Here is an 18,653-nt window from a genome sequence, read left to right on the forward strand (position 1 = left end):
GACTTAATTTAATTCATTCCTTCATTAATGAAGTGTACCAGTGGTATCTTATGCCTTGCGGCCATTGACGTTTCCGTTACCTGCCCTGTGTGTTGACGTGGTTTTCGGCAGTGTATTTTCCTCGTCATGTTGAGGCTGTCCAGCACGACGTGTAGTTCAGCAGCTGAGGTGTTGGTAGTTTTCGGCGTTTATTCTGACTTGGTTGGATTGGGCACCACTATCCAGAAAATTGTGCTATTGACATCTTGTGGTCGTTTTACTGGTCGAGTGGAGCAGAACTGATCTTGTTGGTTGGTTCATCGGCTGGCTTTCGCTTGGGTTGTCTTCTGATTAAGAGGTTGTCGGTCTGGCTGCCTGTCTCACCTAAACGTGCGTTAGTGTTACTTGCCAGACCGACCCTTGGAACCTTCTGAGCGCCGCTCCTTGTGTTTTATATAGCGGTTTCCTTTTTAGTCTTAAGTACTCTGTGGGCCTTCAGCCGAGCTTTAGCTTCTTAAAATTGCAAGGCTTTTCTTCTTAGGCCTTAAGCCGTAAAAAAGGAAAAAATTGTTTCTTGTTTGGTATGTAGGCTTCAGCCGAGTTTCAGCCTTTCAACATTAAAATTTAAAATTCCTTGTATCTACACCTTCAGCCGTAAATTTGTTTGAAGTTCGTATGTGACCTTTAGCCGAATTATCAGCTTTTTCAAATCAAAAGTTGAAAATTTTGTCTAGGCCTTAAGCCGTAAAATTGTTTTCTGCATGGTGTGTGGCCTTCAGCCGAGTTTTAATCCCTCTTAAATTAAAAATTCAAAATCCTTGTCTTGCCCTTAAGTCATAAGATTGTTATTCTTTAGTATGAGGCCTTCAGCCGAGTTTTACACGAAATATTTTAAGATAAAGCCTTCAGCCTTTTCAGATTGAAAGCTCTTCTTCCTAGGCCTTAAGCTGTTAAATTGTTATGCTGATATGTGGCCTTCAGCCGAGTTTTCAGCCTGTTCAGATTAAACATTGAAAATCTTTGCTTGGCCTTAAGCCGTAACACTGTTCTTGATTGTTGTTGTTGTTGTTGTTATGGTCTTCAGTCCTGAGACTGGTTTGATGCAGCTCTCCATGCTACCCTATCCTGTGCAAGCTTCTTCATCTCCCAGTACTTATTGCAACCTACATCCTTCTGAATCTGCTTAGTGTATTCATCTCTTGGTCTCCCTCTACGATTTTTACCCTGCACGCTGCCCTCCAATGCTAAATTTGTGATCCCTTGATGCCTCAGAACATGTCCTAACAACCGGTGCCTTCTTCTTGTCAAGTTGTGCCACAAACTCCTCTTCTCCCCAATTCTATTCAATACCTCCTCATTAGTTATGTGATCTACCCATCTAATCTTCAGCATTCTTCTGTAGCACCACATTTCGAAAGCTTTTATTCTCTTCGTGTCCAAACTATTTATCGTCCATACAAATACTTTCAGAAACGACTTCCTGACACTTCAATCTATACTCGATGTTAACAAATTTCTCTTCTTCAGGAACGCTTTCCTTGCCATTGCCAGTCTACATTTTATATCCTCTCTACATCGACCATCATCAGTTATTTTGCTCCCCAAATAGCAAAACTCCTTTACTACTTTAAGTGTCTCATTTCCTAATCTAATTCCCTCAGCATCACCCGACTTAATTCGACTACATTCCATTATCCTCGTTTTGCTTTTGTTGATGTTCATCTTATATCCTCCTTCAAGACACTGTCCATTCCATTCAACTGCTCTTCCAAGTCCTTTGCTGTCGCTGACAGAATTACAATGTCATCGGCGAACCTCGAAGTTTTTATTTCTTCTCCATGGATTTTAATACCTACTCCGAATTTTTCTTTTGTTTCCTTTACTGCTTGTTCATTATACAGACTGAATAACATCGGGGAAAGGCTACAACCCTGTCTCACTCCCTTCCCAACCACTGCTTCCCTTTCGTGCCCCTCGACTCTTATAACTGCCATCTACTTTCTGTACAAATTGTAAATACCCTTTCGCTGCCTGTATTTTACCCCTGCCACCTTTAGAATTTGAAAGAGTATTCCAGTCAACATTGTCAAAAGCTTTCTTTAAGTCTACAAATGCTAGAAACATAGGTTTGCCTTTCCTTAATCTTTCTTCTAAGATAAGTCGTAAGGTCAGTATCGCCTCACTTGTTTCAATATTTCTACGAAATCCAAACTGATCGTCCCCGAGTTTTTCCATTCGTCTGTGAAGAATTCGCGTTAGTATTTTGCATCCGTGATTTATTAAACTGATTGTTCGGTAATTTTCACATCTGTCAGCACCTGCTTTCTTTGGGATTGGAATTATTGTATTCTTCTTGAAGTCTGAGGGTATTTCGCCTGTCTCATACATCTTGCTCACCATATGGTAGAGTTTTGTCAGGACTGGCCCTCCCAAGGCCATCAGTAGTTCTAATGGAATGTTGTCTACTCCCGGGGCTTTGTTTCGACTTCGATCTTTCAGTGCTCTGTCAGACTCTTCGCGCAGTATCATATCTCCTATTTCATCTTCATCTGCATCCTCTTCCATTTCTACAATATTGTCCTCAAGTTCATCGCCCTTGTATAGACCCTGTGGTGTGGATTCCAACCGAGTTCTATGAGAAAAATTTAAGCTAAGGCTTTCAGCCTATTTGTAATGAAGATATTTTTTTTTCTAAAGAAGTGAAACCTCCAGAAGAACTCTTGTACCTCATTTCTTTGCTTAGGCCTTGTGCCTTGGATTTTCGATGTGGCCTTCAGCCGATTTAAATTAAATAAATGCGGTCTTTCGTTAAAACCTTGAGAATTTTTGATTCTTGCTTGTGTGATTGTGTGTTTTAACAAATAAAGAGCTGTCCTACTAGCCCAGGGATTTCATGTATCTATTGTCATTGCAAGTGTTTTGTGTACAGTATTGGACGACTATGAGGTGTTTTTCATGTGGGAGTCAATGTTGATGTAGACAGATCAGGGAATTTTATTTTGGTATATTTCAGCTGAGATGTATTATGAAGTTTACTGCATATTTGTGTATTTGATGATGATGATTACTGATGATATTTAATGAGCCACATGATTATGATTTATGTGGCTTACGTATATGATGTATTATGTGGAGTTACTCATGAGATGATACTGATGATGATGAATAATATTGGGATATTGGTCAGGGCTTAAGAACCCTGTTTTCTTTGAAGTCGATTTTGTTTCACGTGATGACATTTCTGGTTTATAAGTATAAACGATGAGTTTGGATCAGTCATGGCAGGTTGACAATAGTAACTGTTCTGCAGCTGTCTGCTACTATACTAATGTTTCTTTTGTATGATATCCAGTTGTCACTTTCTTGAGCTTTTTATGCAACTCTGGATATACTTGGTAATTTTTTTTTTTCTTTTCTCTGTGACAGCAACACAACAGGCTACATCTTACAGCAGTGTACATTTCTGGTCTAATTACTACTATATACTATGACATTTTTTCTTGCCTAATAATAACCTACTGCATTACCTTGACTATTTGTTCTTGTGGAAACCATGATTTTCTCATATGTAGTGGATGAATTAGGAAACACATACGAGTACATAGCTTGACAAACAACACACACTATTACACCTGGTTTGTGTTCAAAATGGTTCAGATGGCTCTGAGCACTATGGGACTTAACTTCTAAGGTCATCAGTCCCCTAGAACTTAGAACTACTTAAACCTGACTAACCTAAGGACATCACACACATCCATGCCCGAGGCAGGATTCGAACCTGCGACCGTAGCGCTCGCGTGGTTCCAGACTGTAGCGCCTAAAACCGCTCGGCCACCCCAGCCGGCCGGGTTTGTGTCTTATCGTTTTCCATACCCATGCTCTGTCTTTTCAAGAATGTTGTATGCAAGTCATATTATGCTTTATTTATCTTATATTTTGGATAGATTGTTGAGTGATTTGCAATTGTTTTATTACCTACAGGCATTTTGCATTATAGACTGTGGTATATATTTTCTTTGCCATTTGTGATGAACCTTATTCTTGCAATTATTTTACCAGTAGCAAATTTTAATCCTATGCACTTAACTGTTACAGACCCACCTTGTGCTTGTAAATGTTAGTGGAGCTCCTATTTTTCTCCTGTGTGTGTTTACTAGGCAGAGATAGTTAGCCTAGATATTAGTGTAAATATTATTTATACTAATTTCTTGCAATTATATGGATAGTGTTTTGTCATAAGGCAACTATGTTTGCACACTTCTCTGAATGTATACAACAACTATTTCATAGTACTATGTTACTCATTTTACTGAATGTGATGTTCTTTCCCTCTTGATAACTATTTTTCACATGCCACTACTATAACTTTTTATCCAATGATTTTTGGTCATACTGCAACTACGTTTGCGCATTAGAGTGAATACAAAGGAGTGTTGCCATGCCATTTGTCTCTACCATGGTATATGGGATTTTATATATACTCTTTTCTTGCTGGTATTGCTACTTTGATTATTTGCTTGATGTAAGCCACTTCTTTAATGATAATATGTGCTGCGTTTTGATATTTTTGCTCTTTAAGGTAAAAAATTCTTGTCACACAGCATCTACGTTTGTACATTACTCCGACAAGTGGATTTTTAAATAACTTTAAAAAACTGATTATTTGCTTAGTTTTAAGACATTTCGTCAGTGTTAAGATGTACTGTATTTTGATTTTTTTCTTTTTCTACTCTTTGAGGTAATATCTTTCTCATTTTGTTTCTCGATGTAATATATATACTAGTTCACCATTGAAGTACATTGCCTGGACATACCCCTTGGCCGGCCGAAGTGGCCGAGCGGGTCTAGGCGCTACAGTCTGGAACTGCGCGACAGGTTCGAATCCTGCCTCAGGCATGGATGTGTGTGATGTCCTTAGGTTAGTTAGGTTTAAGTAGTTCTAAGTTCTAGGGGACTGATGATCTCAGATGTTGAGTCCCATAGTGCTCAGAGCCATTTGAACCATACCCTCTTCTTTTCTATGAAGCATTTGTACTTTTTTACGTTCTGCACGGATATTGAAATATTTTCATTCGAGCCACTGTTAGCTCTTACATTTTATTTGATTATTCCCTGGCTTGTGATTAGCCTCTACTGCACTTAATATTATACGTACTATGAGGTCTCGCAAAGACATGTTTGTAATGAGTGGTTAGGTTCTTGCTACAGTGTGGATGGACTATTTTTAGCACATTCTTAACTTGCTACCTTCTCATTACTGCCAAAATAAAATACTACTGGTGCTGGTGCCAGTGGAACTGCAAGATTGTCCTGCACTGGTCAGTGATGTCAAACACATCTCATGTTGGTGCCAGTAGGACTACGCGATTGTCCTTCACTGGCCAATAATACCAAACTCTCCTGACGGTGCCAGTGGGGCTGCGAGATTGTTCCGCACTGCTCGTTTCTACCTAGTACTTCTGATGACAGTGCTAGTGGATCTGCAAGATTGTCTCACTCTGCTTTTCAAACAATATTTACACTGTCGTTGTCTCTGGGACTGCAAGATTTCTTGCTGCAGCTAACATTAAAACAAAAAAGTATGAATTTTACCATCTTGACGAAACATTTTCTCAATTTTCTGATGTCGTACTTAGAATTAGTACAATGTCACAGTGTGATTTAGTGAATAGCTAACGAAAGAACTGATTAGAAGTAAAGAACAAATTTTATGCATTTCTTTAGGTATATAAACTATTGAGCTCTCTGCCTAATTAGCGTGATAAATTTGATATTTGACTGAAGTAAGGGGAGTGGTGAGGTTAGGCAGTTTCGGGGCAGCTTGCATTGTTGCCATATTCATCCAAGAAGATGAATCCAATATGGCGGCCCTAGATGTGGCACCATCGCACTGATGTCATGGTGGGAAATTCAAACTTTGGCTTGAAATAGGGCAATTGGGGTACCCCCACTAACCTAAATCACCATACCCCTCCCACCATTCCTTTGACGTCAGCCACCCACCACCACCACCCTGGAAATGGTGGGAAACTGTCGGTCTCTGTCCACTTGTTGCAGAGGAGAACTGGGAAGAGTCTGTAACACAGTCGCTGCAAGGAAGGAGGATTTCCATCAAGGTGGTGAATACATTTGAACTTCTTAGAAAATAAGCATAATATTGGAAAAAAATTGTATGAACTTGCAGCTACTGAGATATTCAAGACAGCTGCCTCATCAGAAGAGCAATTTTTAACACATCAGCTATTTCCGACTTATTTTATCACGGATCTTTAGATGTTTTTTGCTGTTGTTACCTACTGTTAAAACTGGTATCACATTGTAACCCCCATGTAAAAGACATAGCTTCACAGCCCTGATAAAGATGAACTTGAGGAATTTTCCATGTACACAGATGCTAAAGCCACTACACACGACTGAATGTGTATGTCACTTGGAATTCTCCTTCTACCACGTAGTTGACGGCTGCTCGACGCTTTAGAGGAGAACAAGTAGACGTGACGAATCACAGACATGCATAAACATCAAACAATGAACAAAACACACTCAAGACACACGCGAAGCAAGATAATACCGCCACAAAAAACATTTCTCGCCGAAAAAAGTACACTAACCTTACCTTCCCATCCAACAGCTGACTGATGGCGGCCATTTCCAAGGATGGGGTGGTGGAGGGATGACATCATAGGAATGGGGGAGTGGTGGGGGAGGTAAGTTAGTGGAGGCACTCCAACTGCCCGATATACCACAAAAATTTGAGTTTCCATCCATGACATCATTGTGATGTTGCCACATCTATGTCAGCCATCTCTGATCCGTCATCTAAGATAAATTTGGTAACAATGCAAGTTTTCCCAGAAACCAACAAGCCTCACTACCCAGGATTTTTTAAGGAATAAACTTTTAAAGGTCATGTAAGATTTTCTAAGGAAGGATTTCTCTTAGGTGAGGGCTAGTTTAAGTTCTGCAATTATTGTCGTATTTAGTACCGATATTTTCTTTTTTGTATTATTCATGATTTTCAGGTGAACTTTGTTTTGCTTGACTACTCGTATCAGTATTGTGCTTAACGTTCCTTACATTTCATTAATTTGAGTGAACTGAGAATTGATTCTATGCTAATAATCCAGTTGTGTGTAAACACAGGAGTGTAAACAAGTTAGCGCGATTCCGTTGCTCGAAGGAGTATGGAAGTGTAAAGCCACAATTGAGAGTTTGACGACACATTAACAGTCAAGGGTGCAGATTTTTGGAGATAAGAGTTCTGTTTTTTGCCAAAAATTTTACAGTTTTGCACAAAAACGATGGCGGTGTAAGGACACCGCTGTAGATAAATTTGTTGAAATAATCGAGTAAGACCACTCAGTTCAGGTGGATACCCTATCGTTAGCATTCTAGAAGGTTCCAGGAGGAACAGATGAGGCCAAAAGACAAGAACTCTCCAATTAGATCGCGTGCGCTTGGGCAGACGCGCCTGCCGCAGTTCACAGTTGGACGGATGGGCGGTGGTGACGGACGGACTATGGGCCCAGTGTTGGAGAATGTTTAACATGGCTAATAATTATTTGCGTTATTGATGTATTGAGAAGTACACTGAATGGACGAAGTGTTTTATAAACGTAGAGGAAGTTCTGTTAACGTATTTCCAAAGTAGCAAGAGTTAAAATTGGAAGAAAAAAAATGGTTCAAATGGCTCTGAGCACTATGGGACTTAGCTTCTGAGGTCATCAGTCCCCTAGAACTTAGAACTACTTACACCTAACCTAACCTAAGGACATCACACACATCCATGCCCGAGGCAGGATTCGAACCTGCGACAGTGGCGGTCGCGCGGTTCCAGACTGTAGCGCCTAGAACCGCTCGGCCACTCCGGCCGGCCAAGTGGAAGAGAGGTTGCGGATTGTTACCAGTGTGATCGCCATTAATTCGACGTGGAAGTCTGGAAAAAGTTCTCGTTTGAGCTAATGAGTCAGTTTAATCCTCCTGAACGTAATGTTCAGGCTAAGATTTTCGTTGTGGTTAGACCAAATCAGTGCTGTCAGACTATGTGAGACCGACGGAGACCACTTACATGTCTCAAGAATTAATAAAGTGTGGTTCTAACAAGTGACTTTTTACCATTGCAGAAATATTGTTACATACAGGGTGTGAAATTCCCATTACAAACTTCTAGGACTTACTGTAGTGGTCCTGAAATTTCATTATGTTACTTTAGAGTTTTTGAAAATCAAATATTGTTAACGACGCACGTACCCATTTTTCTTTTAACTTCTGAGGATTAACTGCGATCTTCACTGTGTTATTTAATACTGTCACCATGTTTTCAATAGATTGCTTACATTGTTATCAACCTCTAGTCTGTTTCGCCGTATTTAACGGATGTTAGCACTTTTAGATAAAGTAGACGCCGTTTGGGGTAGAGTCGGACACACAACATTGTATAAATTTTTCAGGTTTGATGACTTACTCCAGAATCTATAAATCTTAAAATCTACTATTCCATCAAGTTTTGCTTTACAGAAATTTGTAACTTACTTGCAGTAAAATTGTAAAACATCATTGTGCCTCCATCTGCATACAATGTACCAGAGTTCACGAATGCGTATCACCGTTAGACTGTTAAACTTTTTAATAGCCAGTGGAGCATTATAACAAAATTAAGACAAAGTTTAAGCATACTGAATGTGAAATTTATTACATGCAAACATTATTTATGTTGACAACAACGAACCTGCAAAAAATTAACGCCAAGTTCAAGTAATAGGTTTGTTTATAAATGGGGCTGGTAGCAAAAGATTTATTTATTTATTTCTAAACAAACCTATTGTATCTACAGTCGCAGGCTTTCAAAAACCATTTATAATGGATCAAATCAGAAGTTTAAGTAAATGAAAATTATTTGTGCAGTGTAGCTGTTTCATGGTTTAGACGCCAGAAGCTTGTTGGATCCAGGACCTCAGGTTGGCTACGTTGCTGTAAACCCCCGGGTAGTTGGCCAAGGCGCATCCGTTGCCAAAGGAGACGATGCCCACCTGGGTGGAGCCGGACACCAGAGGACCGCCGCTGTCTCCCTGGCAGGCGTCCTTGCCGCCTCCGGTCACTCCTGCGCAGATCATGCGGCTTGTGATGCTGCCATACGAACGGTTGCACGTGTTGCGGTCTATGATCTGGACGGTGACACCTAGTAGCGTGTTGGAGGCACTGCCGCCAGACGAGGTGGTTCCCCAGCCAGTGACTGTTACTGAGGTTCCAGCAGAGGGCTCTGACGATGCGAGACCCACGGCCTGAACGTTGGTGCCGAAGCTGAAGGCGTTAGAAACTTGGACGACGCAGATGTCGTAGTCGTTGCCACTGTAGCTTCCGTGAATGTAGCCAGTGGCGATGCTGTGCGTGGTACCTCCACTACCCCTGGTGGAGGTGCCAGCCCGCAACAGCATTTGGCTGATGGAGAATCCATCCACACAGTGGGCTGCAGAGAGAGCCCAGGTGTTGCTAATGATGGAGGCGCCGCACATGTAGTTGCCACTGAGGGGAAGAGAACAAGCAGTATTAACAAAGGACTTTAAGAGGTTCACCTTATGAATCTGCACCATGTCAATAACTCAAAGAAACTGAGTTCATCTGTTGCAATAAAATTAAGTAATGTGTTGCAGGAACAGAATGTAAAATACATTCATAAAGGTGTACAAGCTTGGTCGTCAGTGTCACCCAGAGAACAGCACAGTTTTGTAGATCTCCTTCAATTTCGCAATAATTATAAATGTTAATGTTCCAGCAACCATCATCTGAACATTCAATTGTCTTACATCATCGAATAAAATTGCAAGTGTGTGTATATAAATGTGTTTCAAATTTATTTCTTTTCTTTTGGAATAACGTAAACTCAAATTACATCCAAGAAGAAAGTTTAGCGACATCGGTACCATTAGCTTATGAAGTGACCTAGTTTGGAGACTAAGGTTTGTAGTTGCGCCAGGAATATCCTGGAGAGAAAATCCTAACAGCACGCAACAGTGCCATGCAATAATAATCGAAAACACAGAAATCACGTTATATAAATTACTGTTGTGAGCCTAGTTTTGTCACTAGTCAGCTGGATGTCGTACCAAATCAGGAAACTAACATCACCAGAAAATATCGCAATTCTATTCTTTGACATTGATATGAAAAAGAGATCTTTGCTGATACGGACTGGAAAAGTTAAAAATTTGCTAAAGGACATCTATAATTAACATTTTATCTTTAAAAGTAATTAGAAAAGGTGAAATCGGTCTTTAACATGACTAATTTATGCAACTCGTCATTTTCAGTGCTCACACTGTGGAGGTAGAAATAATTGTACTCCAGAAGTTTCTTAAAATCTGAGTGTTACTTGATAATGTTTAATAGTCGAACCCTCGCAGTAGCAAACCAATTTGAAAACTGTCAGCCAGCAATGGACAATGATTTTATTTCAAAAATAATCTAGTCTGTGGAGTATCGTGCAAACAAAAATATCTTGAAAGATTTGATAATCAGGTTACCACGATGGTTGGAAATGGGTACATCAAACTCATTGCCATGTTAGATGCCATCCCGAAAGCAGAATTCCAAGGAACCATTAATATTTCACCTAATGTTTCGTGAGAGTATCATATATTGCGTATGACCATCGCAATATTTCTTTATTAATGTAAGGAATCTCATGTGGCGACCTGAATGAGGGTGTAGATATTTCACTGATGTTACTACGGAAGGCACGTACTATCCAGTTGTAAAATGTATATCAAAAACAAATCTTGTCAGTTTCTCATTGTGACTGACCTGGCCAAATTCCACTATTACCGTAACACTTACTGTCCTGTATTATTGCGGCACAAAGATAGTGCGGTTCTACGAAAACAATGAAAGTCCAAAAGTTACTTACAAGAGCGTCTGACATTTGACAGTGGCTATTTTAGTAAGAACGTTAGTGACCCGACAATTGAGGAAGACGCTGTGTGTACGTATCGTGAAATACTCAATTAAAAGCACAGGACTAAGTGAAACCTCAATTGTATCAGTGCTAGGAAAACAAGCAATATTTGAAAAATTTTAATTCCACATAAAGACACTGATCAGAAGAAATTGATTGTAATGATTTTCTTTGCATAAATACTGGTTCCAATCAGAAAATATTCTACCGATTGTCTTATCTCGTTCCGGTAATGGGCCGTTCGTTTTTGTGTAACAATAACAACTCGTACTTAGGTTAAATTACGAAAAAATGACGTAATTGAGTTACGGTATGACTATGATAGAGTTATTACTTATTCTCCACAATTACACGTACCTCTTAGATGTGGAAAAGCAGACTAATTATTGATATTAAGTGTGAAGGAAGTTTTTGACCAGTACTTCACACCATAGCTATGAAGACCATCACATTCAAAAGACAAAGAATGCACCCAGTAAGTACATTTTTCTGAGGAACATTCGCTCATACTTGCAGTCATTAGTTACACTCCAAAGCAATGTGAATATGAAGCAACAGTTGACTTTCGACAAATTTTGCCAAGATGCAATGTAGATTAAATGATCGAAAGCGCAGGACCTCAAATCTTTCTTTCTTTCTCAGGAGAAACATGAACACACTGATTGCGTCGAGTGAGAAATAAACAGGACCGAGCTTAGACTTGATTCATTTAGACAATGGTAGTGGAGGAAATGAAAACATAGTTTATCCTCTTTCAGGTAAATGTTAGCGGGTTTTGAGTCATGTAAAGTGTAGCGGAAAAAATTATCCTTTAGTTCTTTCATGCTGCCAGGGCTAATTTATGACAAAAACGTCAGTGCGCGAAGATATTTCTTGTTGTTAGGCTGCAATGTAATAGCATGTCTGAGGAACGTTTCAAGTACTTGTAAGAAACAAGAGACAGTTTCTGAAAAAGACAATATAAAACAGATACGAAGATTTTTTTACCTTTTGACGAACTGTTATTTTTGGGTGGGTAGTCTTTCTAATCAACTCATCAGTTCGTTATGGCTTTAGATACAGATAAAAACTACTTTTTGAAGTACTGATCATTGGCACATATTCGTATGGTTCGCATGGTAACATTCAAAACATAATGGACTAGAACTCACATGGTGAAGTAGAGCTGCCATGGGTACTGGGAGATGCTGACAGCGGAACCCCCGACAATCCTGCCGTCCAGACGTGACCTCCAGGGCTTGCTTCCCGGGATGGGTTTCACCAGGGGACTGGCGCCACTGAGGGCCACCACCAGGAGCACCAAAAGAGCTGTGCGAAACATCTCTCCGGGAATGATCACGCCCTCTCCGGGAGTGATTTCGCCTCGCAGTGTGCTCCCTTATATACGGCTTTGATTGATACATCACGGTGTCATCAGGAAATACCACTATGATTCCAGTGAAGTATGTTATTGTCTTTTACTGCCTCTGGTTGGTCACATGAACTGGAGGCCATCGAACAGAAGTGAGACATCTCGATAAGAGTCCAAATGTTGATATCTGAGAACTACGGTCATTGATTTATCTGTGCATTTACTTGCCGATAACCCTTTTCCACTGCTCAGTCTCACGACTCAAGTGAACATTATCAAACCAGGGTATTCTTACTTGTTAGGTCAACTACAGTTAGAATGAAACTCTTGAGAGCAACTCTGAAGCCATTTGTGTAAGAGAAACGCTGGGGCTTGAATCGGGAACCGGTATCATATCGGAACGAAGTTAATCTAGAAATGAACATTGTTCGCCGTTAGGTAGTTAAAGTGTGCAATCTCAATACTTTTTCTGAAAGTCGAGCTGAAACTCACGTTCCTGTGTTAATCATTCTGACCGTTCAGGCAAGTACTGCGCTATTACGACTGTCATGCAACCTTAACAAGTATGTCGTAGATTTTACGTTTTCTGCTTATTGAGTTTGGCAGACGCGTCAACGGCGATCGAAGTCAGTTATTTCTGTAGCTCTGTCTCCTCAGTGACGCATCACTGCAAAAGTTATATAATTATACTCATCGAAGTATTAAATAACACAAGGACCGTTCTTTTTGTAGCTTGAATTGACTTCAGTTGCTAAGACTAATGACCAATAGCTGTTCAGTTAGCTATTCACGAGAACCTGAGCCATAATACAGGAATGGTGTGTGTTAGTGTGAGTGCTACTGATATTGACACTTTACTAAGTTTCATTAGCTTAGTATAATGCACGTGCAACTCACTAAAACCCAAACCACTCTTTTCATGCTGTTAGAATTGTCACTCCGTTCCTGTGTAAGCCTTTAGGCATTCTTTTTTGACAATTCTGACATTACAGGTATATGGTTTTTAGCCAAATTTCTCTCAGGAAGGGTCTCCTCAGCTCGATACCTATGTCGATTACGTGATTCCATCAGTCCATTAACGAAAGTTATGGCGATTTCCGTGCCACTCGGCCTGGTATTATCCTCAGGAGTAGTTGTTTAGTCGATCGTCCAACCACCTTGAAACCTTCGGTCGTAATTACCGCCTCATGGGGAGCCCACAGAAACCAGGGGCTAAGCTACAAAAATGATTTTTGCTAATCGATAATAGGCCCTGACTTCTCGTGTAATCTGACTAATCCGAAGAAGTCGAGTGTAAAACCAGCCCTTTCACGCCACATGCGTGGGAAAAGTCCAAAAGTCAGGAAGTAATCGACTTGCACAGAACAAATCAAACATAACTCGCGATCTAATCATTATTTCAAACATTATACTTAGATTCAGCGAAGCATCACTGAAAAATATCCACGTAATACATCACTGCTCATCCATTCCAAGCCATACTGCCTGAACTACTGAATAACGTCCAACACCAACTAACAACAGCACTCTCACATTTTCTAGTATGTAATACAAGTTTGCGACGTCCAATCCTTAACTATGAAGTTTGTAGTGTCATAAGATATAATGCTGATTTGTGTGTAACTTGGCGATAGAATCAGAGACGAATTGAATTATCTTGTAGTAACAAGTCACTAAATACCTGACATTCTATGGACATGAAGCAGCACATTAATTTACTTAAGTTTGGTTGGAAGCAACATTATCATTTCGGCGCGTTTTCATGACCGCGGTGCAGTCATACCCGGATCGACACTAAGGGACCAAAAAATTTACTGATTTTAAAAGAAATCAACACTACACAATTTAAAAGGATTGTTTCAGTAATTATAGGAAAACGACAATGTTCCTCCTGCCTCAAGGCTGCATTCGGTCCATCAGCCTGATCGTAACTTCTGGAGATAAACTGATACAAAATGATTAACATTCAAATAATGAGGAGATGGAGATACTTAAGGATAATTTGTCTAAATCAGCGCACTTCATATATAACATAGGTTTTTTATTGCTACTTACCTTTTTATATTACAATTACAAAAAGTTTGCACATCATAGGCAATACTTGAGATTAATGTCCTCTTTATAGTGCCTGCTCGTAATTAATCACATAAAACTGTATGTTTTCTGATTGAGTAGACAATTAGCAAATTTACAGACTATTTTGCACAAATTATAAAATACAGATTGCGGAAAGCAGCAAGTTCGCATCCGCCTTTCATTGAACAGAAAGAGTAAAAGGTAAAGTGCTCAAGACCTCATTTGTCTTGAAACAACAGAATTATTTTTATTTCATTAAACGATACGTGTACATAGAGATTTACAGCCGCCGCGCAGCAGAGGCAAAAATAAAGAATAATAGATTCTGATGCTGCTATGCGACGGTTCATTTCTTTTACATTACAATTGTTTGATAACTTCAGGCCATCAGGAGTTTACTATTGAGCGTATACTGATGTTTGTGAGGCGAAAATTACCAATATTACACTGCCTCCCATGAGGAGGGAAGGAATACGCAAGGTATTACTTTCATCCTCATACCCATTGGAATATTTGTAATTTTCGGGTGTAACATACAGGTTATTAAAAAAAATTTTCATTTCATACTCATTCTATAATATAAGAATTGACGTTACAATTTGCAGTTACTGACCGGTGATCAGTGTGAATTTATTTTGTATTTCTTTCAGTCTTTGCGTGGTTTCAGTCTATCCTGATGATTCTTAAAATTAAAGCTATAAGTATACATATTCAACAAATTTACAAGAAAAAAAAATCACACTTCATCTATCGTCACGGCAAAAGCAATTTGACAATTACAACTGCTACATAACTTTTTTTAACCGCATTAATTATATTTTCATCCTCTTTTCAGTTTATTGCTTTGTCGTTTTGTCGAGCTTCATTAGCTCGGTCGCATTTAATGATGCATTTATTTCCGTCGCACACACACTATTTATCATAGACTTGGATTGTAGAGAGGCCACTGCTGATGGCTTCGACAGGGAAGTCTGTATCTTTCACTTTCAGGGCTCAAGAGTGGCTCTCCGAATTATTTCACATATGAAACAGATAAATATCTTATATTAGAATAGCTTACAAAACTAATTTTATGTACATGTAGGATGAGATACAGAAAGGATCGGATCCTTTGGCGTTTTATCGTGTGCTTATTTTAATTTGAATAGTGACCTTTCGTTAAAGTTTACATTTCAACAGTGTTCTGTGGTGACCTTGTGACTTATTTCTGCAAAGGATCAGTCATTGGACTAATTACGCTAATTTCTCTATCTTAGAGTCTCTCAGAATGTTCATGGTATACACAAAAAATGTTTTCAGTACTGCGTGACAATGTTTTTGCTACAGGGTCTAGCGCACAGCAACGGCTGTTGGCGGTGGAATGTTCGTATTCTTTCGTTACACGGTGGCTTTCGGCCTCCAGTGTTGCGAACGGTTATAATTCAGTGTGCGCGCACGTTACCGGAGCTTACTTGCGGGGCGTTCATATCGCTTTTGATGTGCCGTGGGTCGCTTTTGTTCGTCGGATTGTGGCTTTGTACTTTCATATTTTTAAATTGCTGGAGGGAGCTCCTTCCACTGAAGCTGCATCACATTACTTCCTGTCCACTATCCAGTTACGAATTTACAGGTAATTGATAGCTATCGCTGCAACTGCGTGTGTGAAAAGGCACACTCGTCGCACACATCGATGAACCTTTTCACACGTACTGTGCAGTACAATACTGCCACTGAAAATCGTCGAACTTTACAACTTCACTTGCACTGTGGTGAGCAGCTCCGTGAACGTTGTATTCGGTGAAATTCTCACTTCATAACATTACACTGTGTTTACAAGTTGATCTACGTACTAATATTTACAAGAGTTCACTTAAAATTTAGGATTAATTTGATTGGCCTCTTTGAATCAGAACAACTGTTTCTTAATTTGCCTTTTTACCATTTGCGCCTACGGCCACATGCAAAAGCTTTCAAAAGTCCTTTTTCTTTGACTTAATTCATTCCAATCTCCTTTACAAATAATGTCTTTCATAGTAATCTTTATCACGCTTGTTTATTCATTTTGAAGGTCCAATACGTATTTAATGCTCATCTCACTTAGTGACTTGTGAGAAGTGCCTCGTTTATTTCAAAGATTCTTTCGTGTCTGCTTGTCTTTAAAAAAAATTCGAGGACAGACTTGGAAAGTATAGATCCGCTTCATGTTTTCGTGTAGAAATACAAACAGTCTAAAAAGAACAGTGGGCAAAGCGGGCCTACTCCTGGATCGGCGACTCCTCAATCGGGGTCGAAGATTAATTTACATTACTTAATGCAAAAGCAATTTACGCGTCTCTAACCTATTCATTTTTATAAGTAGTGCCTCAGTTGCCAAGCACACGAAAGGTATTCATTATTCGCATAATCACAGAGAAAACAATTAAAATTGCAGTGTGCACTTAAAATAAATTTATCACCTCAAGTATGTATATCTAATATGCACCTTACTGCAATTTGCTTACTGCTCCTTGTTCATTTCTTAGCCTATGTCAAGTTCATGCATTACGCATTTGGGTATTAATTGTCATTTGTATATTTATATAAGCCTCTCACCAGATCGTTATTGTTTGCTGCTGTGGCGATCTGTGAAGCTTGGGCGAGATTCTTATTCTATTTGCTGCTAGCTTGCGAGTTCGCAGTTATTCTTTTCCTCAGTTTGTTCATAGCTTGGCCTCATCTTATTTTGTATTATATAATCAGCTTCCTTTTTATTCCATCACTCTTTTACTTTTGGTTAGCGTCAGGTTTATTTTTAATGATTGCGCTGCGTTATCTATCTGTTGTTACTTAATCTTAGGTATCGGTTTACTTCAAAAGAGATATCAATCTCTCGCTGGCACAGCACTGTGCAGGAACTTACAAGTCAAATCTAGCGACGGCTTTGAGCTAACGGGTGGTGCCTTATTAACTTGGTGATTTAAATTAGGGAATAACCTCACGAAATCGAATCTTGTCACACTACTTTCCTTCTTTGTGTCGGACGTTAAGTATTTTCTTCCAAAACAAGTCACTGATTTGTCCTCGATTACATTTCACTTACTAGTACTAAGAGCATACAATCATCATTTTCATTTTACTATTTCGCGAGATAAGTTTATTATTCGCTCTTGACTCTTTCCTCATTTTAGTATCTCGGGGCTAATATCTCTCGAGTACACCATTCTTCGTACATACTAACTTATAACTAAAACTGGAAATCGCCTCTCGGACATGTTTTCCTTCTTCCACAAAGTTTATTAAAATAAATACTTGTCTGCAGCCTATTCTGTATTTTATTTTCCAGGCACGATGTTTTAATGCATAAGGTTTCCTTTTAGCACCGGTTAACGTCCGTAGTCGGCTCAAGTCAGTTCTTTACACTCATTGGTTAATCTTAATCTCCAGTACCTTAGAATTTTCTTACAGCTTAAATTAACTTAATTCCTGGCGTTATAAAATTTTCTTAAATCATGATGGTGGAACAATCCTTTGATTTTATTCGTGGCAGGGTCAGATAACAAATAGCTACCTATGTGGGGTTTCCTCATTATCACAAAAGTACCTTCTTCTTTAACAACAGGGATGGTTTAAGTCATGACTAATACCTTTTCTCCTTCTTTGAAATCGATAACTCTGTCCGGCCGATAGATGGGGAAGGTGGTTTACGATCTGTTCGTAAGATGTTACGAAGTCTATCCACTTAGGCTGCTTATCCGGAATGTACGTTCCTATTAACCTGTTAAATTCTTTGAATATTCTTTCTATCGGATCCGACTGGGTTCGGAATCGGGATATCAAAATATGTTTGATCCCATGGCGCGCAAGGAATGCACGCCATTGGTGTGATGTGAAATTTGAAGTGTTATCGGACAGGATTGACTGGGGAACACCGAATCTTGGGAAATAATCATGTTCAATGCGACGAATTATTGGATTTGCACAGGAAGATTGCACTGCGTACAGTCTTATGTGTTTAGAAAAATTGTCGGGAATTACTACTAAGTATTTAGCGCCTCCCATACCGGTGGGTAATGGACCTGCCAAATTGATACTAAGAAGCAGGTTTGGCCTTTCAGCAATTATTGGATTTAATGGGATTGAAGTGGAAATGTTTAAGGGTTTTGCCTTTTGACAGATGACATAGTTCCTCAATAACTGATGGATTCTCTGATGTAGATTCAGAACATAATAATAAGTCGAGATTTTTCTTTTGCATTTCTCTGGTCCGTAGTGGCCCCATAAAATGTGGGTGTACCACAGAAGATGTTATTTATTTATTAATCTTGCATCTAGGACTAG

At 39.4% G+C, this 18,653-nt stretch overlaps 1 protein-coding gene across 1 annotated transcript; it reads right to left on the minus strand.

Annotated features, from left to right (window-relative positions):
* Window positions 1–8,644: 8,644 nt before the first annotated feature.
* LOC124615861 (trypsin alpha-3-like) lies at window positions 8,645–12,295 on the minus strand. The gene is made up of 2 exons (XM_047144019.1): window positions 12,082–12,295; window positions 8,645–9,501 (listed from the first exon to the last, which is right to left on the minus strand). The coding sequence occupies exons 1-2, from the start codon at window positions 12,249–12,251 to the stop codon at window positions 8,901–8,903; spliced, it is 771 nt and encodes a 256-aa protein (XP_046999975.1). The 5' UTR covers window positions 12,252–12,295; the 3' UTR covers window positions 8,645–8,900.
* Window positions 12,296–18,653: the final 6,358 nt, after the last annotated feature.

This window comes from Schistocerca americana, chromosome 5, assembly GCF_021461395.2.
Source record: "Schistocerca americana isolate TAMUIC-IGC-003095 chromosome 5, iqSchAmer2.1, whole genome shotgun sequence".
Lineage (NCBI taxonomy): Eukaryota > Metazoa > Arthropoda > Insecta > Orthoptera > Acrididae > Schistocerca > Schistocerca americana.

What these genes read in the sequence shown, in the direction of transcription:
- LOC124615861 (XM_047144019.1), bottom strand. Translation starts at nt 12,251, where the DNA reads ATGTTTCGCACAGCTCTTTTGGTGCTCCTGGTGGTGGCCCTCAGTGGC. An exon ending in TGGCAGCTCTACTTCACCAT is followed by an intron (nt 9,502 to 12,081) that starts GTGAGTTCTAGT and finishes TCTTCCCCTCAG; the next exon opens with TGGCAACTACATGTGCGGCG.